The sequence below is a fragment of the Nyctereutes procyonoides genome, unplaced genomic scaffold (assembly GCF_905146905.1).
Source record: "Nyctereutes procyonoides isolate TBG_1078 unplaced genomic scaffold, NYPRO_anot_genome, whole genome shotgun sequence".
NCBI classification, from domain to species: domain Eukaryota; kingdom Metazoa; phylum Chordata; class Mammalia; order Carnivora; family Canidae; genus Nyctereutes; species Nyctereutes procyonoides.
In genome coordinates this window covers 4,685,784-4,711,220 of record NW_026575040.1, presented here as the reverse complement: position 1 = coordinate 4,711,220, position 25,437 = coordinate 4,685,784, and the positions used below count along the sequence as shown (strand labels likewise).

At 44.5% G+C, this 25,437-nt stretch overlaps 1 protein-coding gene across 6 annotated transcripts in view; it reads right to left on the bottom strand.

Annotated features, from left to right (window-relative positions):
- PARP6 (poly(ADP-ribose) polymerase family member 6) overlaps positions 1–24,057 on the bottom strand; it is a 28,481-nt gene extending 4,424 nt beyond the window's left edge. The window contains exons 1-20 of one of the 6 annotated variants that reach the window (XM_055319835.1): positions 23,927–24,057; positions 22,194–22,460; positions 19,928–20,125; positions 19,219–19,296; positions 18,361–18,455; positions 17,882–17,942; positions 17,550–17,640; positions 17,032–17,098; positions 13,771–13,920; positions 12,455–12,665; positions 11,880–11,933; positions 9,754–9,849; positions 9,048–9,140; positions 8,294–8,419; positions 6,989–7,054; positions 6,012–6,079; positions 4,676–4,724; positions 4,310–4,422; positions 3,301–3,373; positions 2,524–2,593 (exon numbers count right to left, since the gene is read on the bottom strand). In XM_055319835.1, coding sequence (XP_055175810.1) covers positions 2,524–2,593; positions 3,301–3,373; positions 4,310–4,422; positions 4,676–4,724; positions 6,012–6,079; positions 6,989–7,054; positions 8,294–8,419; positions 9,048–9,140; positions 9,754–9,849; positions 11,880–11,933; positions 12,455–12,665; positions 13,771–13,920; positions 17,032–17,098; positions 17,550–17,640; positions 17,882–17,942; positions 18,361–18,455; positions 19,219–19,296; positions 19,928–19,930 — 1,564 coding nt within the window. In that variant the 5' untranslated portion in view covers positions 19,931–20,125; positions 22,194–22,460; positions 23,927–24,057. Of the gene's footprint in view, positions 1–2,523; positions 2,594–3,300; positions 3,374–4,309; positions 4,423–4,675; positions 4,725–6,011; positions 6,080–6,988; positions 7,055–8,293; positions 8,420–9,047; positions 9,141–9,753; positions 9,850–11,879; positions 11,934–12,454; positions 12,666–13,770; positions 13,921–17,031; positions 17,099–17,549; positions 17,641–17,881; positions 17,943–18,360; positions 18,456–19,218; positions 19,297–19,927; positions 20,126–22,193; positions 23,698–23,926 lie in introns of those variants that run through there. The other 5 variants (XM_055319836.1, XM_055319837.1, XM_055319838.1 and 2 more) reach the window with 5 other exon arrangements.
- Positions 24,058–25,437: the final 1,380 nt, after the last annotated feature.

Sequence of the window (25,437 nt, the reverse complement as noted above, 5' to 3'; positions counted from 1 at the left end):
AAACTAAATCCAAGAACCAAAACATTACTAGTGACTTATACCTAACTATCTGCCTCTCCTTGGGAGGTAACCACTACCTTGAAATTTCTTTAGTTTCATCACACATACCCACATATACACCCCTAAATGTTTAACTTTGTATGCTTTTGAACAATATAAAAAAGACATCATACAGTAGTCTTCTGGGTTTTTTTTTTTTTTTTAAGATTCTATTTATTTGAGAGAGAGGAAGAGAGTGAGTGTGTGCTCAGGGTGGGGGAGGGGAGCAGAGGGAGGAGGGACAAGCAGATTTCAGAGTGCAGAGCCTGACATGAGCTCCAATCTCACAACCCTGAGATCATGACCTGAGCCAAAACCAAGAGATGGATGCTCAACAGACTGAGCCACCCAGGTACTCTTGGGCTTGCCTTTTTAATTCTTTTTATTTTTATTCATTTTTAAAGATTTTTATTTTTTCATGAGAGACAGAGAGAGAGAGAGAGAGAGAGAGAGAGAGAGAGAGGCAGAGACACAGGCAGAGGGAGAAGCAGGCTCCCTGCAGGGAGCCCAACGTGGGACCGGATCTGGATCTCCAGGATCAGGCCCTGGGCTGAAGGCGGTGCCAAACCGCTGAGCCACCAGGGCTGCCCGGGCTTGCCTTTTTTAAACTCAACTAATTACTAGATTTTTCCACATAGTTGAGAACCACTGTTTATCCATTTTCATTGCTAAATAATAATCCACTCTGAGAATACACTAAAATGTATTTATTTCTTAATCTGATAATGAGCATTTGGGTCATCTGCAAGACTTGCTATTGCAAACAGTATTACTTTGAACATTCATGTAGACCTCTGGGTGTATGTAGGTAGGAATAAAAATGCTGGGTCGTTGGGATAAAATGTTTTAGCTCTATAAAATTTAACACCAAGTTGTTTTCCAAAGTGGCTGTACCAGTTTATATCCCCATAAACAATGAAAGAAATCCTGCTGATCTACAACTTCTAGAATCATTAAAGGTATTACCAGATTTCTTAATTTTTGCCAATCTACTTGGGTGCTAAACAGTAAGTCATCTTGGTCTTGATTTTATTTCCTTGATTAACAGTGGTTGAGCAGGGATGCCTGGGTGGCTCAGTGGTTGAGCATCTGCCTTCGGCTCATGGTGTGGTCCCGGGGTCCTGAAATCAAGTCCTGCATCAGGCTCTCCACAGGGAGCCTGCCTCTCCCTCTGTTTATGTCTCTGCCCCTCTCTCTGTGTCTCTCATGAATAATTAATAAAATCCTTTTTAAAAAAAGCAGTTGAGCAGCTTTTCATATTTTTTGGTCATTTCTTCAGTGAAATGCCTGTTCATTTCATTCACCTATTTTTCTATTGGATTGTCTTTTTCTTATTGATTTTCAAGCATTTTAAAAATACATTTTTATTACTGATTTTGTAGTTAAGGGTGTTGCTAAATGTCTTCTGGTTTATAACTTCATTTTCTTAAGATGTCTTCTGACGAACACAAGTTTTTAGTTTTAATAAAGTCAAATTTACTGATCTTTTATGACTTATAATTCAATTCTCTGGATAATTTGTATAAGACTACAGTAATTTGTTTGGTTTGGTTAAGGTTTGGTTTAAGACTCACTTATAAAACTATCTGGGTTTGGTGAGTTTTTTGGTTTGTTGTTTGTTAGAGTAGTTTAAAATTTAGAGACCCTTCTAGTTCTGATTCTGGATCTAAGTTTTCCTACCTTTATGACAGTTATAATTACTGGAGAATACTAAATAATCTATAAAGAATCTAACACTGTTCCCTTTGTATGTCAGACACGCAATATATGGTGGATATCCTTTATACAAAGACTATATAGAATAAGAAAAACAAAAGAAGACTGAAAAAGAACTAAGACTTGAACCTGGTACACTGAGAGCCTCGAGTCAGATTCATTCTCTGAACAGAACAAAGCTGGACTTATCTCCTGACTAAAATATGGGCTTTATTCATGCCTTATCTTTGGAATAAAAGGCTTTCACTTCCATCCAATGTAACTATTATATTATTATATAATTATAGACAGTTTATATTTTAAAAGGTAGATGACAAGGAGAACAATGTCCCCAGACTTGTAAGCCAATGGAAGATAATCAAACCTTCAAGTGTATTCATATATCAACTCACATGCACATGGGTACATACACTATCTATAATAATGACAAGCTACTGCTAACACCAAAAAGTGGTCTATGAAAAACCTCGTTCCAATCTCCCAGTTATTCCCTAACTTAATCTCAGAGCCAAGCCTCTACAATGAATAAAACCATCCCCATGGAGAAGAGGACCACCTAAGGGAAAGGGAGATAATTGGCCTTGCCTTCTAAAGAATCTAAATTTCTAGTAGGAGGAGGGAAAAAGACAGACTATGTGTCTATGACTGGGGAGAGAGCTGACATAGACCAAGTGTCCATGATGAAGGAGGAGGAGATAGCATAGATTATGTATTTACAAAATGGATGCGATGTAAATAGAGTCAAGGTGGCCAGAGAGTGTTTCTTACCTGAGTATCCAAAGGAAATACTGGAGATGGGGCTCAGGTAGATGCCTTTGCCATAGGCTGCTCCATGCAGCTTGCAGGGAAACACCAGGATGAGCAATATGAGCCTGGGCCCTCCCATGGCTGTATATTAGGCAGCCACAAGGCTTATCCAGCCCTCTGTCCCTCCAATTACCTTCTTACTCATTCAGATAACGCTAGGAACTTATTCTTGAAAAGCTACTTGGCTGAAAAGTGGATGCAGGTTAACCCCTTTGCCCTACTAGAAACCAAGGTCTTGGAAAGTGAGGAGTGGCAGAGCCACTGAGTCAGTCCCTCAGAATCCATACTCCTGTCTCCAGGCCCTGGTACATATTCAGATTCCAAAAAGGGAATGATAGAACAGGTAGCCAAGAGGAGAAACAATAACCATTCCTTGGAGTCTCACAGGGCAAAGAAATAAGCCTTTTCTATCAACTTTTTGAATGAACAGTCACATAAATTAAAAAAACTTTGTTTAATAGGTTAATTTATCATAGTAGCTGCAGTCAGCAATTCATATTCCTGCATATTGCTACAATCCCATTCCCAAAACCACCAAAAAACACAGCCTGGGGTCAATTATACAAAAACCACATTCATGCTATACAAACAGTTCCAACCTCTTTCCTAGGGAAGCCCCCGGCAGGCTAGATTTGAGGATGCTGAAGCAAAAACAGTTGACTACTCTAGAGCAGCCTTCCCTAAAATTGAGTAGGGCAGGGAGGGGGTGGAGAGAAAGGGAAAGGGGCACAGCCTCACCTGCAGTTTGGTGTAGGATGCATTGACCAGCCCATTGCGCAGGATCGAATGCCAGTTCTCAATGTGGGACCCACTGTAAGGAGGGTAGAATACAGGTCTCCTCAAAGTCTGAGGTGCCCAGAAGCACTTCCAAGACTGCCACTCCCACCCAATCTCACCCACACAGGACACCATGATAGAGCAGATACACCTAGTGATGCACATGGACATAGCCACAGGCATGCAAAATATGTGCGGCTAACCCTCCATTTAGTTTCCAGTCCCATCCTTTTTTCTGTACTTCAGCTAGTTCCATCCTAAATCACCAAATGTTGGTTCAGTATTTTCATTTGTCTATTTTCCTGATACTTCAAGTTAAGCAGATTCATCTCACACTTGACAAGCTTATCACTGATCCCAAATACAGCAGCCAGTCCTGACTTCATGTCTGTTTTAAGAAAAGGGTACCACCATTCCCTTCGTAATATCTCTCTCACTTTCTCTCTCTCCGCATAAACAGGCATAAATTGCTCATTTCCTTCAAAATACTCTTCAGACCTATCTCCTCTAATCTGTTCCTTTAACCACAGCTTTTTTTTTTTTTTTATAAATTTTTTTATTTTATTTTATTTACGATAGTCAAACAGAGAGAGAGAGAGGCAGAGACACAGGCAGAGGGAGAAGCAGGCTCCATTCACCGGGAGCCCGACGTGGGATTCGATCCCGGGTCTCCAGGATCGCGCCCTGGGCCAAAGGCAGGCACCAAACCGCTGCGCCACCCAGGGATCCCCAACCACAGCTTTTTATATGTAAATGTCATTTCTCCTCAACCTACAACATAAGTAGCTTGAGAGTAAAGACCATATCATATGTATCTTTCTACCTTCCACAGTACCTGTCATAATAATAATAAATATCTGATTGGCTGATGGATATAGATAACACACACACATATACCTCAAGTGAAGTTGCCCTCCCATCCCCCTAAATTATTTGTTGTCCCCCCACCCCCAGTCCCCACCCTCCTCACTGGAAGGCAAAGGTGCTGCCATAGAGCTTCTTGGCGGTCCGGAACCGAGCCTCCTTGGCAGGAGGGCTGCTCAGCAGGAGGAACTGGTGTGAGGTGTGCATGAACTTCAGCTGCTGCCCAGGGTGGGGGTCGGGTCAGGAAAACAGAGAAGAAATGGAGATCAGGGAGGGAAGGGTTGAGGATAGGGAGCAAATCAGGTTTGCACTGACCCCAAATAGTGAGGATATGCTTAGGTCCAAAGACTACTGTTGATGGACAGAGCCAACGAGACAAGTCTAGAACCAATATGGTTAGCTGGTTTGGAGCCCCTCCCTGCCCCTCAGCAGCAATTTAAAGGGTTTATTTAGAAGAAGAATGGTCACTTACCCTGCTGAGAGGTAGTTTGACAATGTGTGACCTGTTGCTAGAGATGATCCTAGCATAAAACAGAAAAAAAAAAAAAAAAAAAGGAATGGAAAGAATGAGTGTGTGGCTAGAGCATCCAGAACAAAGCAGAGGCTTGCTAAAACCCTGAGAGAACAAGCAAGGATTCCAGGGCTATCTGAATTGTGTGAAATGTTCAGATTACTATCTGGATATTCCTGTGGGTGGTAATGCTTGGGTAGAAAAGCATAAAAGGGAAGCTACTGACCAGAGACCAGCTAGTTACTGGGTAAATGATGGATGAAAGAAAGAGAGGGGGGTGGTAGGAAGACTGCTACATCTAGGAAGAGGAAAGGATAATACAAAAGGAAGAGCACATAAGATCAGTTACAAAAATAAAAAAAATTTAAAAAGTCAGCAGGGATCTGTATTAGTAGGGTGACAACTTGTTCTTAGGATTTAGAGACATACAACTGGGGCTTAAAAGCCATCCTATCGAGCTCAAAGGAAGCCTTCAGGGCTCTGGAGGATGGGAGGAAGAAAAAGAAGAAACTACAACAAACTTCCTGAGGATTCAAGGACAGACTGGGCTGTGTGTAGGCTGAACTCAGAGAACAGGAGAACAAAGGCATAAAACAGTGAGGGCTCAGAAGGCAATGTTATCTCATGTAGTGGATAGTTTGGTTCTTTGGGCTTCACTCATTTACTGGTGATGCCATCCTGGATAGTCTATGCCTGGCCATCCCTCATGCTCTGAGAGAGAATGTTGCATTGAGAAAGCACTGATGTCAAAAGCTGACTAGGGAAAGAGGGGAAAGCTATGTCAGGAAAACAACAGAAATCAAGATGAGGGAAGGAGGGCAGGCGGTGGAGGGCAGCAGAGAATGCTCAGAATCTTTTGTAGAAGGGAATAATAATAGTGCCTCAAGGCTCTGGACAGTATACATCAACAGGGAAGGTCTTGAGACAGGTCTTGAGACAGGTCTAAAGGAGTAGAAGAGGGAGACAGACCTCTCTGGATGCACAGAAAACTTAGTTGAAACAGTACTAATTCCTACATGCAGAGGTACTTAAAAACCTACTGGGAAACAAGATATAACTAAAGAGAACCTGAGAAATGGTGTCAGAATTTGTGAGCTCTTGGGAGGTTCCGAGTTCTTTTCCAGGCAAGTGTATCAATAAAACCCCAAGAAAAAGCAGCCAGAACATGTATAACTTCAGGGAGGATGCTAAAAAAACTGCCTCTAAAAGAAGGTGCAGGTTCCGTGTCTCATACTATACACCCCCACACCTCCCCTCCAATCCCCAAAGGATGAACCATTCCATCCGTACTACTTACCACTGCAAGAGAGGATGAGCCAAGGGATCCAGTTTATCCATCTGCTTCTTAATTTCTAAATATGAACCCTGTAAGACAAAGGCCATAAAGTTATCTCCCAGGAGAGGTGGGAACCCTCCCACTTCAAACAGACTGACTATCAGGGCCCAGGGCAAGGTAGGCACTGAAGGCCACACAAAGGCAAGAGGAGATGGTTCCCACCCTCAAGGAGCCCAGTCAGATTGGGAAGACTCATAAATAAATATGAAAATGACTGAAAATGCTTACAAAACAACATGCAGGTGGGTCTCCCTCATTTTATGCAATTCCTACAACCCTAAAAAGTTGACTTTAAATCAAAAATAAATAAAATCAATGTCCCAGAAAGATCAGGCTAAGGAATCCTGTGGTAAAAGTTTACATAAAGCAGAGAGTCTTTCTGACAAATCACCCCTCCTAGGTATATCTTATGTGTTAATCTGAACTGTGATATATAGGATTTGCTGAGAAGAGGCCCACCTGTAAATGTGAGTACAAATGAATGTCTATTCATGCAGAGATTGCAGACGAGGGGTGGGGAAGTCTGGTGAGGGGCAGCCTTGAGTCAAAGGATGGTCACTGCTCCATGTTGCTGCCCCACCCCTAGAAGGACAGAAGATGTAGGCCCCTGGGGCGAGTTCCTTACATCCAAGCCCCCTCCTCACCCTCCCAACCCTGGGCAGAAGTCTTTCCCTCATTTCTTTCATTCCCTAAGAATTATGGGGAAAACATTAAATATGAACAACTCGTGAAGGAACTGGCAGCAAAGATAGAGGCTGAGAGAGACATCAGGAGTGAGAAAAGAGGAATAACAGAGAACAAGAACTGGGAAGGCTTAAGGGGGAACACTAAAGAAAATACAGTGAGGAAACAGAGTAGCATTTCTAAATCTTTACTCCACTCCCATGGATTCCAGGCACAACAGGGCACGTAAGCAGGACAGGCAGAGAGCAGAATACCTGGGTCATCTCCCGGATGGACATCACACTATCCAGAGCTTTCTGAAGTCGCTCATAATTCTTCTTCTGTGGGGAATCAATGGGAAGAGAAGACCCAGATGAAGAAAAGTGGAGAGGAAGATGTGATGAAAAGAAGGGCCAGATGTACAAAAGAAGTCTAGGCCCCAGGGAAACAGTATAGCATGTCATGGAAAGAACACAGCTTTAATGTCAGACAGTTCTGAATCACATGCTAGTTCTCTTTTACCAGCTGGACGTAATAGGGGAAGTTACTTAACCTCTTAGAACCTCGGTATCTCTGTATGTAAATGAAGATAAAAATTCCTGAAACACTCACAGAGATGTTCTGAAGACATTATGTAATAAATATATTAACATTATGTAAAGAACCCATACAGTGCCTGATACATAGTAAGAAGGGTAATGGTGAGGTACTCTGCTGTGTACTTGTGATGGTTAATTTCATCAATGGTTAATTGGTTAATCGAGTTGATCTGACTGAGTCACGGAGGGCCTGAATATTTTGTCACACATTACTCTCAGTGTGTCTGTGAGGGAGTTTTTAGATGATATTAACCTTTGAATCAGCCGTGCAGATTCCCCACCCTCATTTGGGTGGGCCTCGCCCAATCAGTTGAAGGTCTGGAGAGAACAAAAGGACCAAGTATGAGGGAACTCCCCCTGCCTGACTGCTGAAGCTAGGACATTCACTGGCCTTTTTCTACCTTTGGGTTGGAATTGAAAAATCTGCTCTTTTTGGATCTCCAGACTGCCAGCTTTTGGATTGTAATTGACAGCACTGGCTCTCCTGGGTCTCCAGCCTGGAAACTGCAGAACCTGGGAGTTCTCAACCTTCTAACTGCATGAGCCCACTTCCTTCTAATAAATCTCTTTTGATATATATCTCCTATTGGTTGTTTCCCTGGAAAACCCTAATACAGTACTTTGCATATGCTATCACTTTTACAACCATCTGCAGGGTAGGTATTACACCCTCTTTTCAGATAAGCAAATTGGGGTTCAGAAAGGACTAGTGGCTTTTCTTACACCATTAAGCTAGGGAACAACGACCCGCAAATGGAATCCAGGTCTGCCTGGCTCCAGTCTATATTCTTCCCTAACATAACACAATAATATTAATTCTTCCCACCTCCTTCTAACAAACTCATTTATTCACAAGAGCTAAAGCTTGGGGTTTAGAAGTTCCCGAGAACCAAGTGTTCCATTCTTTCTGTCCCGCATTCCACTGAATAACGGCCCACAAACTCCCACTACTTCTTATCGTTTCTTCCCAAGCAACAATACCTTGGGGTTAAAGGCCAGAGTCTTGGGATCAGTGGGGTCCACCACAGAGGGATAAGGCTCAAAGATGATGCTCTTTCTAGGGGACTCCAAAGCTGCCCTACACATGGCCACCAGCAGATCCACCACCTTCAGGGAAAAGAGAGAAAGGGGGCAGAAACTAAGGGATCTCCCGAGCTGGAAGTCACAGTGTCCAGCAGGGGTCCACCTCTCAAGAGGCTCTCAGCACTTCTCTCTGTTGTTCTTTTTAAAAGTAAACATGCTTATGGTTTTTTCATTAGAAAATACAGGCTGTTCATAAGAATTCAATTAACAATGAATTAAAAAGTGACTAAAGAAGATAAAAATCATCCTCCTATCCCCAAACAAATCTCATTCCTCACAAGTACAACTGTTAAGTCTGATGTCAATCCTTTTAGACTATTTTTCCTATGGAAACAGTTATTTTATTAAATAGGCAACTGAAAAAGAACTATGTTACACATACTGTCATATTTTCTTTTTCGTATATGTTATAATTTTCTACCCATAAGTAATAGCTATATAGTATTTCCACTGTAAGGACATACCAGGATCTCTTTCACCGAACCCCCACAGATGGAATTGTATCCATGTTTTTTTCTATTACAAACAACAGTATTGTGAACATCCTTACATATGAAAACATTTCTAGGGGTGAAATTGCAAGAAGTGAAAATGCTAGGTTCCCTGGCCTTTCTTGATTCCAGTTCGCCAGCAGCTTTTCCTTCTTCCATACCTCTGCTCCAGTAGCGACCTCCTCCGCAGCTCCCGACATGACTCCCAGTGTGTAGAAGGAGAAAACACACAGCTCACGGGTACAGACAGCTGGCTGAATGGACATATTAAACAGACAGTAGTGGCACAGGGTATGCAGTAAGAAGGTGTTACAGGGAAAGAAGGAAAAATCTGACCTCAGACAACTCTAGAATGAAGTAGGAATTTGGGGCCCTCTATGTCATGAGAAAATTATAAGTAAGTCTTAATTAAAATACCTTACTTTTTTAAATTTAAGAATTAATGCTGTCTCTTCTATGAAGCCTTCCATGACTTCCCTAAGTAGTTAGATGCTCTCACTTGTGAGCTCCTACAACATTGTTCGTATCTTTTCTACGTACTTATAGTGTAGTATCTGTCCACCCACCTAGACTTGGGAGTCCTTGAGAACAGCATCATATGCAATCATCTTAATCAACACCTGACCCCTATTTTTAAATGTTGAATGGGGATTATATCTTCAAAAATATCCATATATCCTTATCTTTCCAAATAGGACTGCTGAGATTTGTTTTCTGAGAAAAACAATTATTTCTAGAGTCCCAGAGAATAAGGACAGAATTCTGTCTTTACTACAGACCCAGGAAGAAAGGAATAAAGGGGAGATGAGGAGTGAAGGAGCTTTAGCTAGGGGTTCAGGGAAGATGGTCACAGATTAGGGCATATACCTTAAGCATGGACCCGTTCTGGAAGACATGCTGCTCATCACACACCACACAGTACTCATTCAATGTTGGAATCCTCTGCTCTGCATACTTCATGATCTGGGGAGAGAAGAGATTGTATCAAGTCTTTTGGAAATACAGGCACAGATATGGGAAATAATTTGAGCTTCTTTTCCAGCTACTCTCCCTCTTCCCAGCTCTGTGCCTAAGGCAAAATCTATTCTTGGGCCCTGCACTTAGTTAAATTGATGGCCCAACTCGAGAGCTACCACTTTATATCATAGTAAAAATGAGACCAGCCATGGTAGAAGAGCTGACTTAAGATCTTACCCCTCTACTACTTAATAACACATGTAACTGGGGTGCCTGGGTGGCTCAGTGGTTGGGCGTCTGCCTTTGGCTCAGGGCGTGATCCCGGAGACCCAGAATTGAGTTCCACGTCGAGTTCCCTACAAAGAGCCTGCTTCTCCCTCTGCCTGTGTCTCTGCCTCTCTCTCTCTTTCTCATTCCCTCCCTCTCTCTCTCTCTCTCTCTCTCTCTCTCTCTCTCATGAATGAATAAATAAATCTTTAAAAAAAAATAACATATGTAACTTTGGGCAAATAGGTTAACCTGAGCCTTGGTTTCTTCATTTATAAAGTAAGATATTATTCACCTCAGAGAAATGGGGATTAATGAGATAATTTTCATGAAAGTATTTTATAAACATTAACAGGTACTAACCAAACTATTAACCTTAGTTGAAGTAATTACAGATTATCCCTCTGAGATAGGTAAATATTCAGTCCATGATTACATGGTAGGAGGCCTGAGAAGCCATTTCAACTATCCGGAACAATCAGCCTGTCCACTGGTCAAAACCAGAGATACAACTCTGTTGGGAAAAGAGCACAAATCCAGAGCCAAATGGCAATATCCTAAACAATTTTTTTAAGGTAACATATAATGTTTTATTAGTTTCAGGAATAGAATTTAGTAATTCATCAGTTGCATAAAACACCCAGTGCTCATTAGTAAAGAATTTTCTAAAACATCTGTCTAGGGGCACCTGGCTGGCTCAGTCTGCGGACCACAACTCTTGATCTCGGGGTCATGAGTTCAAGCCCCACATTGGGTATACAGCTTACTTAAAAGATAAAACCTAAAAAACAACAATAATGAAATAAAACCACACTCTGTCTTACCATGACTCTTTCTACCAGGTATACTTCTGTATAAATCAAATTGTTCCCATTTCACATACTTTTGGGCTGAGAAAGGGAGATGAAAGGGCTTCTCTTCACACAGATATACCAAATGCCTACTATGTACCCAGTTTGGTGAATGGTCTCCTTGATTATGCAATAACATAAAAGATTCTCTTCTCAGACCCTCAATGCCAACAAGGGAGATGTGGCATATATACAAATTAATTACAACTCAACTGTGGCACATATACAGATTAATTACAACTCAAGGCAGCATATGGTACACAACACAGAGGTGCCATACAAAATAAAAAGCACCTTAAGAGTTCAATGAGAGAAGAGATCACTCCTACCTAATATGGTTGGAGTACTAGAGAAGAATTTTATGGCAAAGGTAGCATTGAGGCTTGACTGCAACAAGCCGATATGGGCAGGAAGGCCAGAGATAATGATGTGAACAAAGATAATAGAGATGGAAAAGTGAGAAAAAGCACACCCAGGGAATAAAGAGATATTAAAAAAAAAAATATGACCCAGTAGTAGCTGAGCAATGAAAGAGGTATAGGGAAAACTGAAGGTCATCTAAATGAGGATGTTGGGGATCATAAGGAAATCAGTGCCAATCCCTCTCATATCTTGACACCTATGCACTTAAAATTTGTGTTTTTTTTTATTTTTTATTTTTTTGAAATGCACTTAAAATTTGTAATGCATCATTTGGCACTTGATCAGACATGGTCTGTAAGCATCTTCCCAATAATGCTGTAAGCTTCTTGAGGATAGGTACTATGCCTTCTTTTCTGCTATCCACAAATGCTTAGTATGGTTCTGGGAGCCAAGCAATTCAGGAAATATTTAACTGAGGAGCTGGGAGATGTTAGGGGAACAGATGGGTCAGAAAACAGGGGAAAGGCTTAGGAATGAAGCTTTGAACTCAATTACCTGGACAAGGAATCCATATTCCAGAGTGGGGATGTTCTTGCAGTGACCACTGACCTGATGAGAGTAAAAAGACAGACATTATGAGCCTTCTATGAATTTGGTGTCTAGATAGACCTCACACTCAACACCTAAGATTCTCCTAAAGTAGCTTCACCCTAGCTCCAATTACTCTAAATAATCCCAAAGCTGGAGAAAGAACCCTTGGATATTTTTGCCACAAGTACCTGAAAAGGGCTCACCTGTCCTTAACCTTCTTCAAGGTAGATAAATAGGTTAATATAGCAGCAGATGACCAAGTCCTAACCACACCCTAATAAAATCATGCATGATGCCTTGGGATACCCAAGTTCAGACTCCCTGCTTCATGGCCTACTATCAGAGAAGCTTGCCAGACAGTTTAGACATGTTTTCAGCTATTAAAAAATGTGCTCCATTCTGCCCACTCATGGTACCTGTCCAAGTTTGATTTAGGATGCCTGAAAAACCCTACCCCCACCTCATTTTGAGAAGCTATCTCCCACATCTCCATTCCCACCCTCCTGACACCCAAGTCAAACCCTCCCCAGCCCATGTACCAAAGGAGAGGTCCGCGCTGGGGGAGGGAGGCCCACGTGCTGGGGGCACAGGAGACCTGCCTGGGGGCTGGGAGGGTAGCCAAACACCTCCACTTTGGGGTTCTTCATAGTGCAAGATATGGAACGGTTCATGAGGCGCCCAACTCGAAGCTCTGGTACACCCAGTTTGCCTTTCAGCATGGAGTCCTGTATGATAGGGAAACTGGGAGACCTGGAGAGAAAGCAAAGAGAAGTGATGAAACCAGGGATTCAAAATGAGCCCCTTAGAAGAACACTGAGTCCTAGGTCAGGATGGGTGAAGCAACTTAAGCCAAAGAAGAAATCCCATCTGAGGAAAGTTCCATTGGATGTTAAACACCTTTAAAACAAGTAGATCACAAACCTGAATTGATTTTTATGTCATTATTTGTGTGTTCTTCAGATTAGAACATGGAAGACAAGCAAAGGCAAAGTCTCAGTCAATTTCTATAGCATCTAGGCTAGGTATGGAATGATCTTGGACAGGATGCCTATTTATTTGGGGAGGGTGTGTGTGTGTGGTGTTTATACACATATGATTAAGTGCTAAATACTATACTAAGCAAGTGGTTGAAGTCCAAAGAGCCTAATGTCTGACAGTCTGTCAAGAATAGTGCCTGGGAAACTACAAATCTGCGTCTGTATTTGCCTTTGGGAAAATTAGAGGCACCAGTGGGGAAAAATGTAGGCCTGGGACATAGAACGAGACAATATTTATTTCCAAAACCTAGATAATGAATCGGTGTACCTTTTTTTTTAAGATTTTATTTATTTGAGACAGAGAGTACGTGTGAGAGAACACAAGCAGGAGAAACGACAGAGGGAGAGGGAGAAGCAGGCTCCCTGCTGAGTAGGGAGCCTGCTTCAGGGCTCAATCCTAAGATCTTAGGATCATGACATGAGCCGAAGGCAGATGCTTAACTAGCTGAGCCACCCCGGCACCCCTCAGTGTACCCTTTCATGAGGGCAAGGAGTTGATGCCTATACTCAGACTCTGCTTTCTCAGGAGAGGGAGTAATGGATGAGGTTCATAAAAAGAAAAGTTGGAAAAAATTAGCATACAATTCTTCAAATACATACCATGAAAGGACAAAGTATGAATACTGGTGTCGGAAGTACAAGGATAAAGACTCATGGGGGACAGGGCCATGTGGGTGGTGTTAATAGTTAAAGGTGCAGAATTTGGAGAAGCTTGGGAGAAAGCAAAATAGGTAAGTTTACATAATCAAGCAAGTGGAGCTGGAGCTCAGACAAGACCACCATTATTAGAGATGAGCTGCTCCTGGAGCAGCACTTACTTGGGGATGGGTGAGAAGATGCTGAGGCCAGCTCGGAACTTCTTGATGGTACCACTTGCCTTGAACCAACTGTGCCTTTTTTCCTGCTGGGTCTTCAAGAAATCGTTGCTGAGATGTTTCCATTGTTGGGAAGTGAACATACCTAGGATCCTAAGAAATCAAAGTGAATGGACTTACAAAAGGTCAGGCAGGGGAGGAAGTCAAGAAGTAAAACTATGAAAAGCAATTAATCTAAAATTCAGACCCAGGAGCTGTAAGCTAGTTGTGGTAAGGGAATGTGTGTCTGAAGACACCCTGATAATGATCTTAACACATGGAAATGTACTGTCCTAAAGTACCTCTTTGCCTAAGGGTAAATACCCACTCCCATTACCTAGTCTAATGGACCAGAACAATTCTGAGATGATTTGCCTTTAGTGGAGGATCTCAAAGATGAGCTTTCAATGGCCATGAACCTGAGAATTTATTGCCAAGAATGACCATACTGACAGTGGAACAGAGGTAGTTGGATGGAATAGAGTAACACCCTCTATTTTGGGAATAGTGAAGAAAAGGAATGGGACATGAGGGGTATAACATTGTTAAGCAAAAAATTATATCCCCAAACTTATGGCTTCCAACTTGAGCTGAGCCCCCAATTAGTCTTACCAATCCTTTCACTTGTCTTTGATCAGTCCTCCCTGGCGTTACTCTATTATTCTAAATCCTTACTGCCTTCTCTAAGCTCTTCACTTCACCTACAGCTGATAACCTCTTCCTTTTTTTTTTTTTTAAAGATTTTATTTATTTATTCATGATAGACATAAACATAGACAGAGAGAGAGAGAGAGAGGCAGAGACACAGGAACAGGGAGAAGCAGGCTCCATGCCGGGAGCCCGACGTGGGACTCGATCCCAGGACTCCAGGACCGCGCCCTGGGCCAAAGGCAGGCGCCAAACTGCTGAGCCACCAGGGATCCCCAACCTCTTCCTTCTTTTTTTTTTTTTTTTTAATTTTTTTATTTATTTATGATAGTCACAGAGAGAGAAAGAGAGAGAGAGGCAGAGACATAGGCAGAGGGAGAAGCAGGCTCCATGCACCAGGAGCCCGATGTGGGATTCGATCCCAGGTCTCCAGGATCGCGCCCTGGGCCAAAGGCAGGCGCCAAACCGCTGCGCCACCCAGAGATCCCAACCTCTTCCTTCTTAACAGAGAAAACTGAAGCTGTCAGTTACCGGCTTTAATTTTCCAAGCCTGCTACAAAATCTATCTCCATTTCCTCTATTTCAATTCCTCCATTCTCTGGAAACAAGATAACCCTTCTATTAATTCCTCTATTTATTCTCTAGATCTCAGCCGCTTCTTGCCTCTTTACGGATCTTGATTCATCAATCATCCCCCTCTCCTGTCAGTTCCTTTCCCAAACTCTACAAAAAGTTTCAAGTTTCTGCATGCACCCCAGTCTAGCTAAATCTCTCTTTCCCTGCTATCCTCATCCAAATATCTCAGTTCACACTTATTGTTTATACTTCATTGCTAATCACTCACTTCCCAACTCAACTGCAGTCTGGTTTCTACCTCTGCTACTCCACTATCCAACTAATCCAACAAAAATTCTTATGTTCTCCTTTGACTTATCCTCTCTGGCCTCTTGCCCTCCTTGTAGAAACACTCCCCCTTGCCTTCTGACACCATTTGCTTCCTATTCTTCTCCAACCTCTCTGGACTGCCTTCAATGTTCTTTCTGTGCCTACTCTGCAGGTTTCTTGAGTATTTTGCCTGGATGTTCAAGGGTGTTCTGCCTTTGATTCTATTTTCTTTCCATTTTATCATGTTCTTCCTTAGCAGTCTCCTACTTTATACCAGTTGTAATCTCCACTCATTCACTGAATATATTTTCAACCCTAACTTCTGTTACATATCTAACCATGTACTAAGTACCTCCACTTGAATATCCCAAGATTATCTTTTTCTTTTTTTTAAGTAGGCTTCATGCCCAGCATGGAGCCCAACTCGGGGCTTGAACTCATGACCCTGAGATCAAGATCTGAGCCTAGACCAAGAGTTGGACACTTAACTGATTGAGCCACCCAGATGACTCCCCTCAAAGTTATCTTTAAACAACATGTTTAAAATGGAACTAATTATCTATCCTTATCCCATAAACCTGGTCCTCTTCTTATATCCCTATTTAAATTGGTGGTATTACAAATTACCCAGACATATAGATTGGAAATCTAAGAGTAATTTCCCACTATTCCTTAGTTCTTATGACCATATATGACATATCCAAATCAACGCTCAACTCTTAGTGATTCTATACTCCAGAAAGCTCTCTAGTCCATCTTTCACCTCTATTCTCACCTACAGTCACACTTTGGCTCAGGCCCTCATCATCTTATGTCTGGACTTCTACAAAAGCCTCCTACTAAACTAGTTCTGGTCTCTTGTTTCACCCTTTCCTACTGATTTTACACAGTGCTACCAGAATCGTTTCTCTAAAATGAAGTCTGGCCACATTCTTTCTTTGCCTAAAATCCTTCAATGTTCCTGCTGCCTACAAGATAAAAGCCCAAGATCCTCTCTGATTTGGACCCCTTCCTACTTCTCTGGCTTCGATTCCTACCACTCTCCCCTTGTATTTTACTAGCAATATTTAACTACTTGAGCTTCCTACACACATGCTGCTTCACCTGACTATGTCCTTGCAAATATTATTCACTCTCTGAGTCTGTCTGTATGGGCAACTCTTATCCATCCTTGAAAACATGAATCATCTCTGTTTCATTCATTCACTCAGCCCTCCACCCACCATTAGACAGACTGAGTCACTCCTTCCTCTATATTCTTTCTATATCTTATATGTTCACTTGTGTTAGAACATGTATTCATCTACAATTCATTTATTTCTCTTTGTACACCAATATTAGCAAGGCACTGAACATATTCCATAAACTAAAAACTGTCTGAGCTGCTAGAGCCCCACTCTGAGAATACCACTAGAGAAAAAGTGAAGAGCATTACCCTAATTCTAGGGTTGTACTTATCCTTAAATGGCAAGTACCTTACCTTTACCTCCAGGAAGTCTCAAAGCCAGACACCCCAGAACCAGAGGATATCCTACCTAGCCATAAATTTTGCTTTCCAAATTTAGTCTTTCTTGGGAATATATCAGAAAGATATTTTTGGGAGAAAACATTCCATCCAAAGGTGTGCCTGTTCATCCATATGTCCATCTCTTCCCCTTATATGTCCATCACCAGAAAGATCAAAGTTCTTACTTTTTCAGCTGAAGACCCAGCCCAAACCCTTCCTTATTCGATGGCTGGAAAACCTCAATTGATGGTTCTGCAAAGAGAAGGAAAAGCTCCTAGTATGTACAATCTATTTTCCTGGGAGTCCAAAACTCCAGTTCAGAGGACAAGCTTCCTCAGATTCTAAGCATACTCTAACCAATAGTGATGGAGAGGCAAACATCTGAGGCAGAGGGTAGATTCTGGGAACTGTCTGACCAGTTTAAAATATTTTAGCTTCTATGAGGAAGTTGGAGGGAATGGAAGGAATAAATAATATCTGGGGACCAGAGAAAACAATTTCATCACTAAGAAGGCCTTTAGGGGATGGATATCAGGCAACAGGGAATGGAGATACCAGTGACAGGAAACTGAAAAGCCTCTACCAATGGCCTGCAAACTATTTCCAAAGGCTTTATTCCTAGCTTTTCTCTGGCTCAGTTAACTTAGAACTTTGGATTAGGCCACACTCAAAGCATTTACTTGCCCAAAGTCAGTGCCTTTACCTGGTCCATCAAGGTACTGGGAGAGAGAAAATCGCAGCCTCAACACAATAGGTTCTGTTCGGAGGACTTTCCAGGCTGTAGAGACTTCCTCCTACAAGAGTAAGGGAAACAATTTCCCATTTAGCAACAGAGAGGAATGGACTTGGAAGTTTCCCTATATGACACGCACATGCACATGACAGTACACACCACTGTCTGCTGATGGTCTAGGAAAGACAGGGATGAAGAATATATGCTCCAAATACAGCACTCAGGAACAAGACTCCTGGCCTACATGACAAAATCCACAAGTCCAGCTAGACATGTTGTTGGCAGGTACTAGCACCACTTACATCGAGGAAGCTGATGTTGATGTGGAGGTCAATGTCCACGTCATCGATAGTTCCATATTCTCTACAGAGATACAGGGGAGACTCATTAAGGGAGAAACAAGACTGAGGAGGAGGGAGAACTGAGCCTGGGGCCAGGGGAGAGGGAAGAGTGGAAGGTAGCTCTGTATCTAGACTTAGTTGCAGCCTGAGGCCACGTATATGATCAGGGCTTTCTCCAGGCCAGAAGCCCTTCTTACCTCAAAGGTCAAACTATCAGCCTAGAGGGATCTAGGATAAGAGTAAACCTCTAAGAAAAGTGGCTATACCTCCCTCATCAATGCTTTCAGCTAAGCTTAAGTATTCTAGGCAACTCCGCTATCTATCACTAAGTTCATAATTTATCCATGTCCACAGACACCTAATGATACCATAAAAGGAAAAAACCTCCAGCCTTTTAACAGCTCAGAAAGAAGTGGCTTGCTCCTGAAGTGTAGTCCCACCTGATGGATACAGAGTTCTCACTGTAGATCTCCTTCACGGCTTCAATGTCTGCATCAAGCTGTGGGTGTCGATACAGGTCAGCTGCACAGCTCCCCTGAGTCAGCAGCCAAAACAGTGGGGAGAAATGGGGGGAGGGAAAAGAGGTGAAAAGAGATATGAAAAATAAAAACAACATGAACAAACACCAGGAATAGGAAAATCAAATGGCAGCAGTACATATAAGCAAAAGGCTGCTTCTGTGAAGGAGCTCTTGATGGTGGCCCTAGCCATCCATCGTTGGCACCTAAGTCTCCTGCCATCTCCACTCTAAGAAGTTTCAGTGGACCAAATAAATGCAGGCTTCGCTTAAGAACTACACAGCCTTAAGTCTGCATCTTTTCCTCTGACCCTGGCCAGGGATACTTAGGTATCCTTTCTATGAGAACCCAGAACAGGCTGAAGAATATAGAATTTAACTCAGATGGTTCTGTGTGAAGAGTTCAACATTCCTCTTCAGGATTGTGTCCTGGGTAGTGATAGCATGAAGCAATCACTGGCAGGATAATCTTTTAAAAATTTGACCCTAATGAATGAAATGATACCCACTAGCTATTAGAGTAAAAAAATAATTATTTCCAACCAAGAACACATGGGTAGCTTCCACATCCAAAGGATGTAGTTTACTCTGGTAAAGGTATAGGTCTCAGGCAATAGCAAGGATATGAGATCAGCTCTGCTGAGACAATGCTCAGACCATACGAACATTGTATTGTATCCTCATCTTATCCCTGCTCCAGAATAATCCTTCACTACTTATTGTATTCAGAGACACACACATTTAGACTATCAAACATGGTTTTTAGGGGTTGTAATCTCACCTGAACTCCATAGAGAAACTCCTCTGATTCATTATCTCCCTCCGAATCATCATCATTCCAGAACTGGCCTTTGATGTCCTAGTGATGAGAAATAATACAACCCTGGTTGGATCTCTATCATCCCACGGAACGGAGTGGGGTGACAGGAAACAGATTCCCACAAAGAATGGGAGGCCTCTTAGAATGGAATAACTGAGGCCCTATTCCCTTTACTCCCTTTGCCTCACCCTTGGGAACATCTGTCTCTTCCTGGATCTGGTCATATCCATGGCCTACCTCTGACTTGTGAGGGATGGAAGAAAACGGAATTTTGGCCTTCTTGAGCGTAGGTATGATGATTAAGGCTCTGGTAGCCAATGGGGGAGAGATGCAGACTTCAACATCAATGTTGATTCCTAGGCATATCTAGATCTAGTGCAAGCTGGCCCCTTCTAGGATCATTACTGCAAAGAAGCTACCACACATAGCTAAGCTCTCTTGTCCTATCACTCCTTTTCTATCCCTTACTAAACTCTCCCCTCCCTTCCCAAGAAAATCTACCTGTACACACACCAAGTAATACTCTCTCCATGCTCTTTCCGTTAATTCAGATAAACACACTACCTTTCAAAAGGGTAGGAGGGAAAATACCAGGAAAAGGTGAGGTTTGCACTTGGTCCCATCTATCCCATGAATGATCAGTTGGGAGAGGTGGGCAGTCAGTTCTCACCATTGGGTCAGTGGGTCACACACACTCCCAGGTCAGTGCTAGGCAGCACCCCTCCATACCACCAGCTGAACCCAGGCCAACGGGATGGGCATTTAGGAGGCCACAGAGGGAGACAAAGGAGGGGGTGATGTCAGGGGCTGACTGGAGATCTGCTGGGGAGGTCAGGCTCTGCTGTGGTGGTGGTAACAAGTCACTCTCCTGTGGAAAGTAGACAACAATTGGTTTCATCACCACTTAACAGCTAGATGGTATTACACAGGCACACATGTTTATGGATACACTTTTATTAGACATATTACAGACACTTGCATAGAGACATACTTGCATGCATGTACACACACTTGTACACATAGTTCATAAGGATAACGAACCGTGAAAGCACTATACAAACATAAGACACTGTTGTTCCATTTGAGCTCAAGAGTTGGGATTAGAGCAAGTTCCTACTCTAGATCATAATGCTAGATCAACCCTTGAAGCCAAAAGTGATGGTGGTTAAGACCAGATGATGATATGCTACTCTATCTAGTCCATTCATCCACAGTACCAACCCTCACCAGAATCAGATTCTTCTGGGAATCTTTACCTCTACTTATGTACTCAAATTGAATCATCATGACTTATTAAATATCATTACCACTAGAATCCTTTATATGACAATCAGAGCTAACTTAAAAAGTCCTCAATAACACTGAAAATCCCCTACTAGACATGGTCTAAGTTGTCATGGCCAAAATACCCTGGACTAGTCTTGGAACCTATTCTCCAAATAAAAATGCAATAATGATCCCAATTGTCAGAAAAACACTAACTCCTAGCCGTTTCACAAAATTAAGAACCACTATCTAGGCCTTCCTGGTTCTGCACATATCTGTCTCACTCTCTCCAACCTTAAAAGGAGGTGTTCTTGGTCTCTAATATGGTTCTACTGAACCTTAGGTTTATAGATCAGACTGGGATCTATGGATCTGCAATGTCAGCATCATCTGGAAACATTTGAAATGTAAATTCTCAGACTTCTATTAAGACCTACTGAATTAGGGATCCCTGGGTGGCGCAACGGTTTGGCGCCTGGCTTTGGCCCAGGGCGCGATCCTGGAGACCCGGGATCGAATCCCATGTCGGGCTCCCGGTGCATGGAGCCTGTTTCTCCCTCTGCCTGTGTCTCTGCCTCTCTCTCTCTCTCTCTGTGTGACTATCATAAATAAATAAAAAATTAAAAAAAAAGACCTACTGAATTAGAAACTCCAGAGATGCGGTCCAGTAATTTGTGTTTTAACAAGCCCCCCCAAATTATGCCGACATATGATAAAATTTGAGAACCACTGTTCTAAATCCTTGTGTGCTCCAGGGGCCTGTGGTCTGTTCCCAGATACCAAGCTAAGCCTGATAACTGACTCACGACGGGGACATATGGCACAATGCCAGGGCAAACACTGATCGCAGTGACTGACTCATCAAAAACAATATGGGAAACTACAACTGAAGTTCTTAGAGATGAAATGGCCAATATCTGAGATTTACTTTAAAATATTACTCCAGCCCAAAAAGGGCATTAGGGTGTATGTGTGTATGTGTCTGTGTGGAGTGGGCGGGACGGAGATGAAATAAATACGGCAATATATTAATGATCAATCTGAGTGATGGATTCATGAGGGTTTCTTGTCCTCTACTTTTGTGTATAGTTGGAAAATTTCATAACAACTTAAAAAAAAATCATAAGCTACTCTTGTACTTTTTTCAGGGGCCCTGAAAAGTCAACTCTAAATGTGAATAGGAAAATAATCCCTGAAACTCCACAACTGCTTCCTTGCTGTTCTTCAAACATATTAAGAATATTCCCACCATAAGGCCTGTCCCTGCTGTTGCTTCTTCTTGGAACACTTTTCAGATATCCATATGGCTTGCTCCTTAACTTTCAGATTTCTGCTCAGAGGTCATCTTGACCATCCTCTATAAAACAGCAAAACCTCAATACACACACACACACTAGCACTCTCTATGTCCCCTACCCACTTTATATTTTTCTACAGCACCATGCTCTGACATACAAAATGTTTATTTATCTTCCATCAGAACATAAGCCCTGTGGTGGCAGAGGCCTTGACTCTTTACTGTCTATGTTGTCAGTCCCTCAACTCATACTTACTGAATGAACTGTCTGATACCTAAACCAAAAGGGAGATACATACGAGAACTTAAATGTGTCTACGCATAGACAAAATCATACAAAATAAATGACTTTAAAAAGCAAGATTCCATTCACCTTCAAGAGCAGCTGAGAACCAAAATTATGAAGATCTGAGGGCTGAGCTGGGTTTGTGAGATTTGAAAATAAACAGTCAGGTGCTGATCTGGATGATCACAGAGGAATAAAGAGGGAGGCACTATTGTCCAGCTTGGGCTGTCTTGGGCTGGGTGGTAGGACGTTGGCAGCGTAGGCCAGAAGTACCAATTTTCTCAAGGTCTTTGTCGCCGTAGAAGTCAAGGGAAACTTAGCCTCTCTCCAAGGGCTGTTGCTGCTTGGTTTCTGCTGTTATCACAAGGAGAAAAAGTTCAGAGGGGATTTTTCTCGTCCAGGGAAGAAACAATTCAAGAGACTACCATCTTTGCCAAACCAGGCTGTTTCAGTGAAAGCAACTCCCTTCTACTCTCAACACCCATTCCCCAAGAGGTAGAAAATGGGTTTTAAAACAGTGGGAAAGGGGGAAGTGGTGGGTCATGACATTCGCAGAATCACAGACATCTCAAAGAGGCATAAACCCAAAAGATGATCTATCTCAATGCTTTTGTATGTATTATACACAGAATACTCAGGTGTAGGAGGGCAACCCGGGTGGCTCAGTGGTTTAGTGCTGCCTTCAGCCCAGGGCGGGATCGTGGAGACCCGGGATCGAGTCCCACATCGGGCTCCCTGCATGGAGCCTGCTTCTCCCTCCACCTGTGTCTCTGCCTCTGTGTGTGTGTGTGTGTGTGTGTGTGTGTGTCTCATGAATAAATAAATAAAATCTGTAAAAAAAAAAAAGAATACTCAGTTGTAGGAAAGCTGAGCAAGTGGCTTAGCATCAGTATAGTGGAACTGGGACTTAAGCACATTGGACAGGTCCTAATTGTAATTGCATCCAATTTTTCTTGCGATGTGGTTATAACTCATGAAAGGAGTTGTTTAATGAATTGAGCAAGAAAGACCTATCTGATCCGTCTAAATGAGGCGAAGGAGGGAACCTTTCAAGAGAGGCTGGGCCAAATACAGACTGTGGGAGGGGAGCGCCTCCACTCTCTCAGTTCGGGGTGAAGTGTGGAGCTCAGAAGACCTCACGGATTTGCACGGGAACGGGCCCAGTGTAAATGCGCCTCAAGTCTGGATCACAAAGGTCCTCCCCCGGGTCCACGGGCACTTCTCGGTTGCGACAACTTCTCGTCTAAGTGGAAGCAGCCTCGGATCCCGACATAAAGCTGTGGGCCTGACTCCCGGCTTTGTCCTCCCGGGGAAGGGGGTGCCTCCGCTCCAGGGCGAGCGCTCCGTCCCCGGAAAGACTAGGCCACGGAACAAAGAGCGCGGGGTGGGGGGGATGCACGAGGGGGGCGGACACCCACGGGGGGGCGATTCCCGAAGGCTAGCGCTGCCCCCGGGACGCCCGGCGGCGGGGGAGGACGAGGGGAGCCCCCGAACCCTGCTGCCCTCCGCGCTTCCAGGGCAGGCCCCGAGGCCTCCCCGGGGCGAGCCGCACGGCTCCTCCCCGGGTTCCCCCGGAGACCCCAAACACACCCAGCACCTGCCTCCCGGGAAGAAGCTCTGTGCCCGGTCGGTGCCGCCGGCCGCCCGGCCTTGAGCGCAGCCTGTCAAGCCCGGGAGGGCCCTCAGCGCCACCCGGTCCAAGCCCCTCACTTCATCCACCCCGGCCGAGGCGGGGCGGGCCCCGCACCCTTCCCGCGGCCCGGCCGCCCCGCCCCGTCCCCGTGGCGGCCGCCCCACAGGCCGGCCTCGCGAGTACTCACGGCGACCCCGGGCCGCGTGCGGCCGCCGCCGAGGGGACGAGCGGCCCGGGACGCCCCGCGGGGGCGGAGCGGCAGGCCAAGGGGCGGGGGCCGGGCCCGGCAGACGAGGTCGCGCTCCCCCCACGTCTCGTCGTTCCGTCACGGGCGCGCAGAGCCAGTCTGCGCATGCTCGCGCGGCGCCGCCGGGGTCACGTGGCCGGCTCCCAGCCAATCGCCGCGCGGCCTGCCCCCGGGCGCGCCCCCGCCCCGGACGCCGGGCTTCCACGCGTGCGCGGGCCTCGCCGGCGGGGGGGGGGGGGGCGGAGCACGGGGCAGCGGCAGGTGGCGCATGCGCGGAGCTTCGGGGCGGGTGCGTGGGAAACCGAGGGGTCTGGGGTGCGCGGAGAGCGCTCCGGAACAGGCAGTCGGCGCTGGGCGCCCCGTGTGGCCGGGAGGAACGAGCAGGGCCGACCGCCCCGGCTGCCTCGGCTGCAGCTGGAGACCGAGGAGGGCTTCCCGCGACCCCGCGGGGCTCCAGGACCCCCCTGGTTTGCAGCGGCGGAGTCAGACATCCCAGCTTTTCCTGAGGTCGCCGGGAAGCGCTCTGGCTTTCCATGAGAACGATCTGGGTTCTGAGCTCGGTCGCGGCAACTTCCCGTTCAGCCGCGAACCACGACTTTCACTTTCCGAGTCAGTTTTCCCATCTCTAAAGTGGGGGCACTAATACCTTGTAACGGGGTTGTGGTGGTGAGGGTGAACTAAGGTGATAGCTCGGGCCTTTATGAGGTTGCTGTTTTGCAGGCTGTAAAGGGTCAAATACCTGCAGTGTCCGACGGTTCAACATAATGCATATAAGAACCTGCCAGTAGGAAGCACGAGAGCCCTAATTAGGGCCGTTGTAGTTGATCTCAGGTATGGCCGCATCCCCCTTCCTCCTTAGACTTGCATGTCAGGGCTCCCATATGCCCCTCTTTCCCATCCGCACTAAGGGGGGAAGGCTTACCTTGGATCTACTCTCCTTCCTCCCTGCCTCTTTTTAGCCGGATACAGCAGGCCCAGGGAAAGCTTTGCCCACAGTGGTAGAGGCAGGTCATATCCATCCCTCCCTTGGATATGCTCAGCATCTCCTTTCGGATTCCCTCCTTATGAAGCCGACTCCCTGGTCCTTTCACCTTTCTCTCAGCCTGGGCCACAACACGGTCTTAGCATCGGGTTGTTACACCCATAGCTCATAATAACTGAAAAAAGCGAGCGATAGAAGACAACAGGACTTAAAGCCTTAGTCTCAGAGTGTAGAAGTTCAGAGTAGTTGGGGGAAGGAGTTGGCTCTGTTCCCCTACAACAGTTCCCCACAATAAAGTCCCTGTAACAGCGTTTAAAAGCCTGACAGTGTTTGAACACAAGCACTTGGGAGTAAACAGAGGGGGTGGGTCCCTACGAGTAAAATCTCAAAATCTGGTATTTCACAACCTTCCAGGCTTTCCCCCTCTTCACCCCCTCCCATCTCACACCACCAGCTCTTCTACTCCTTA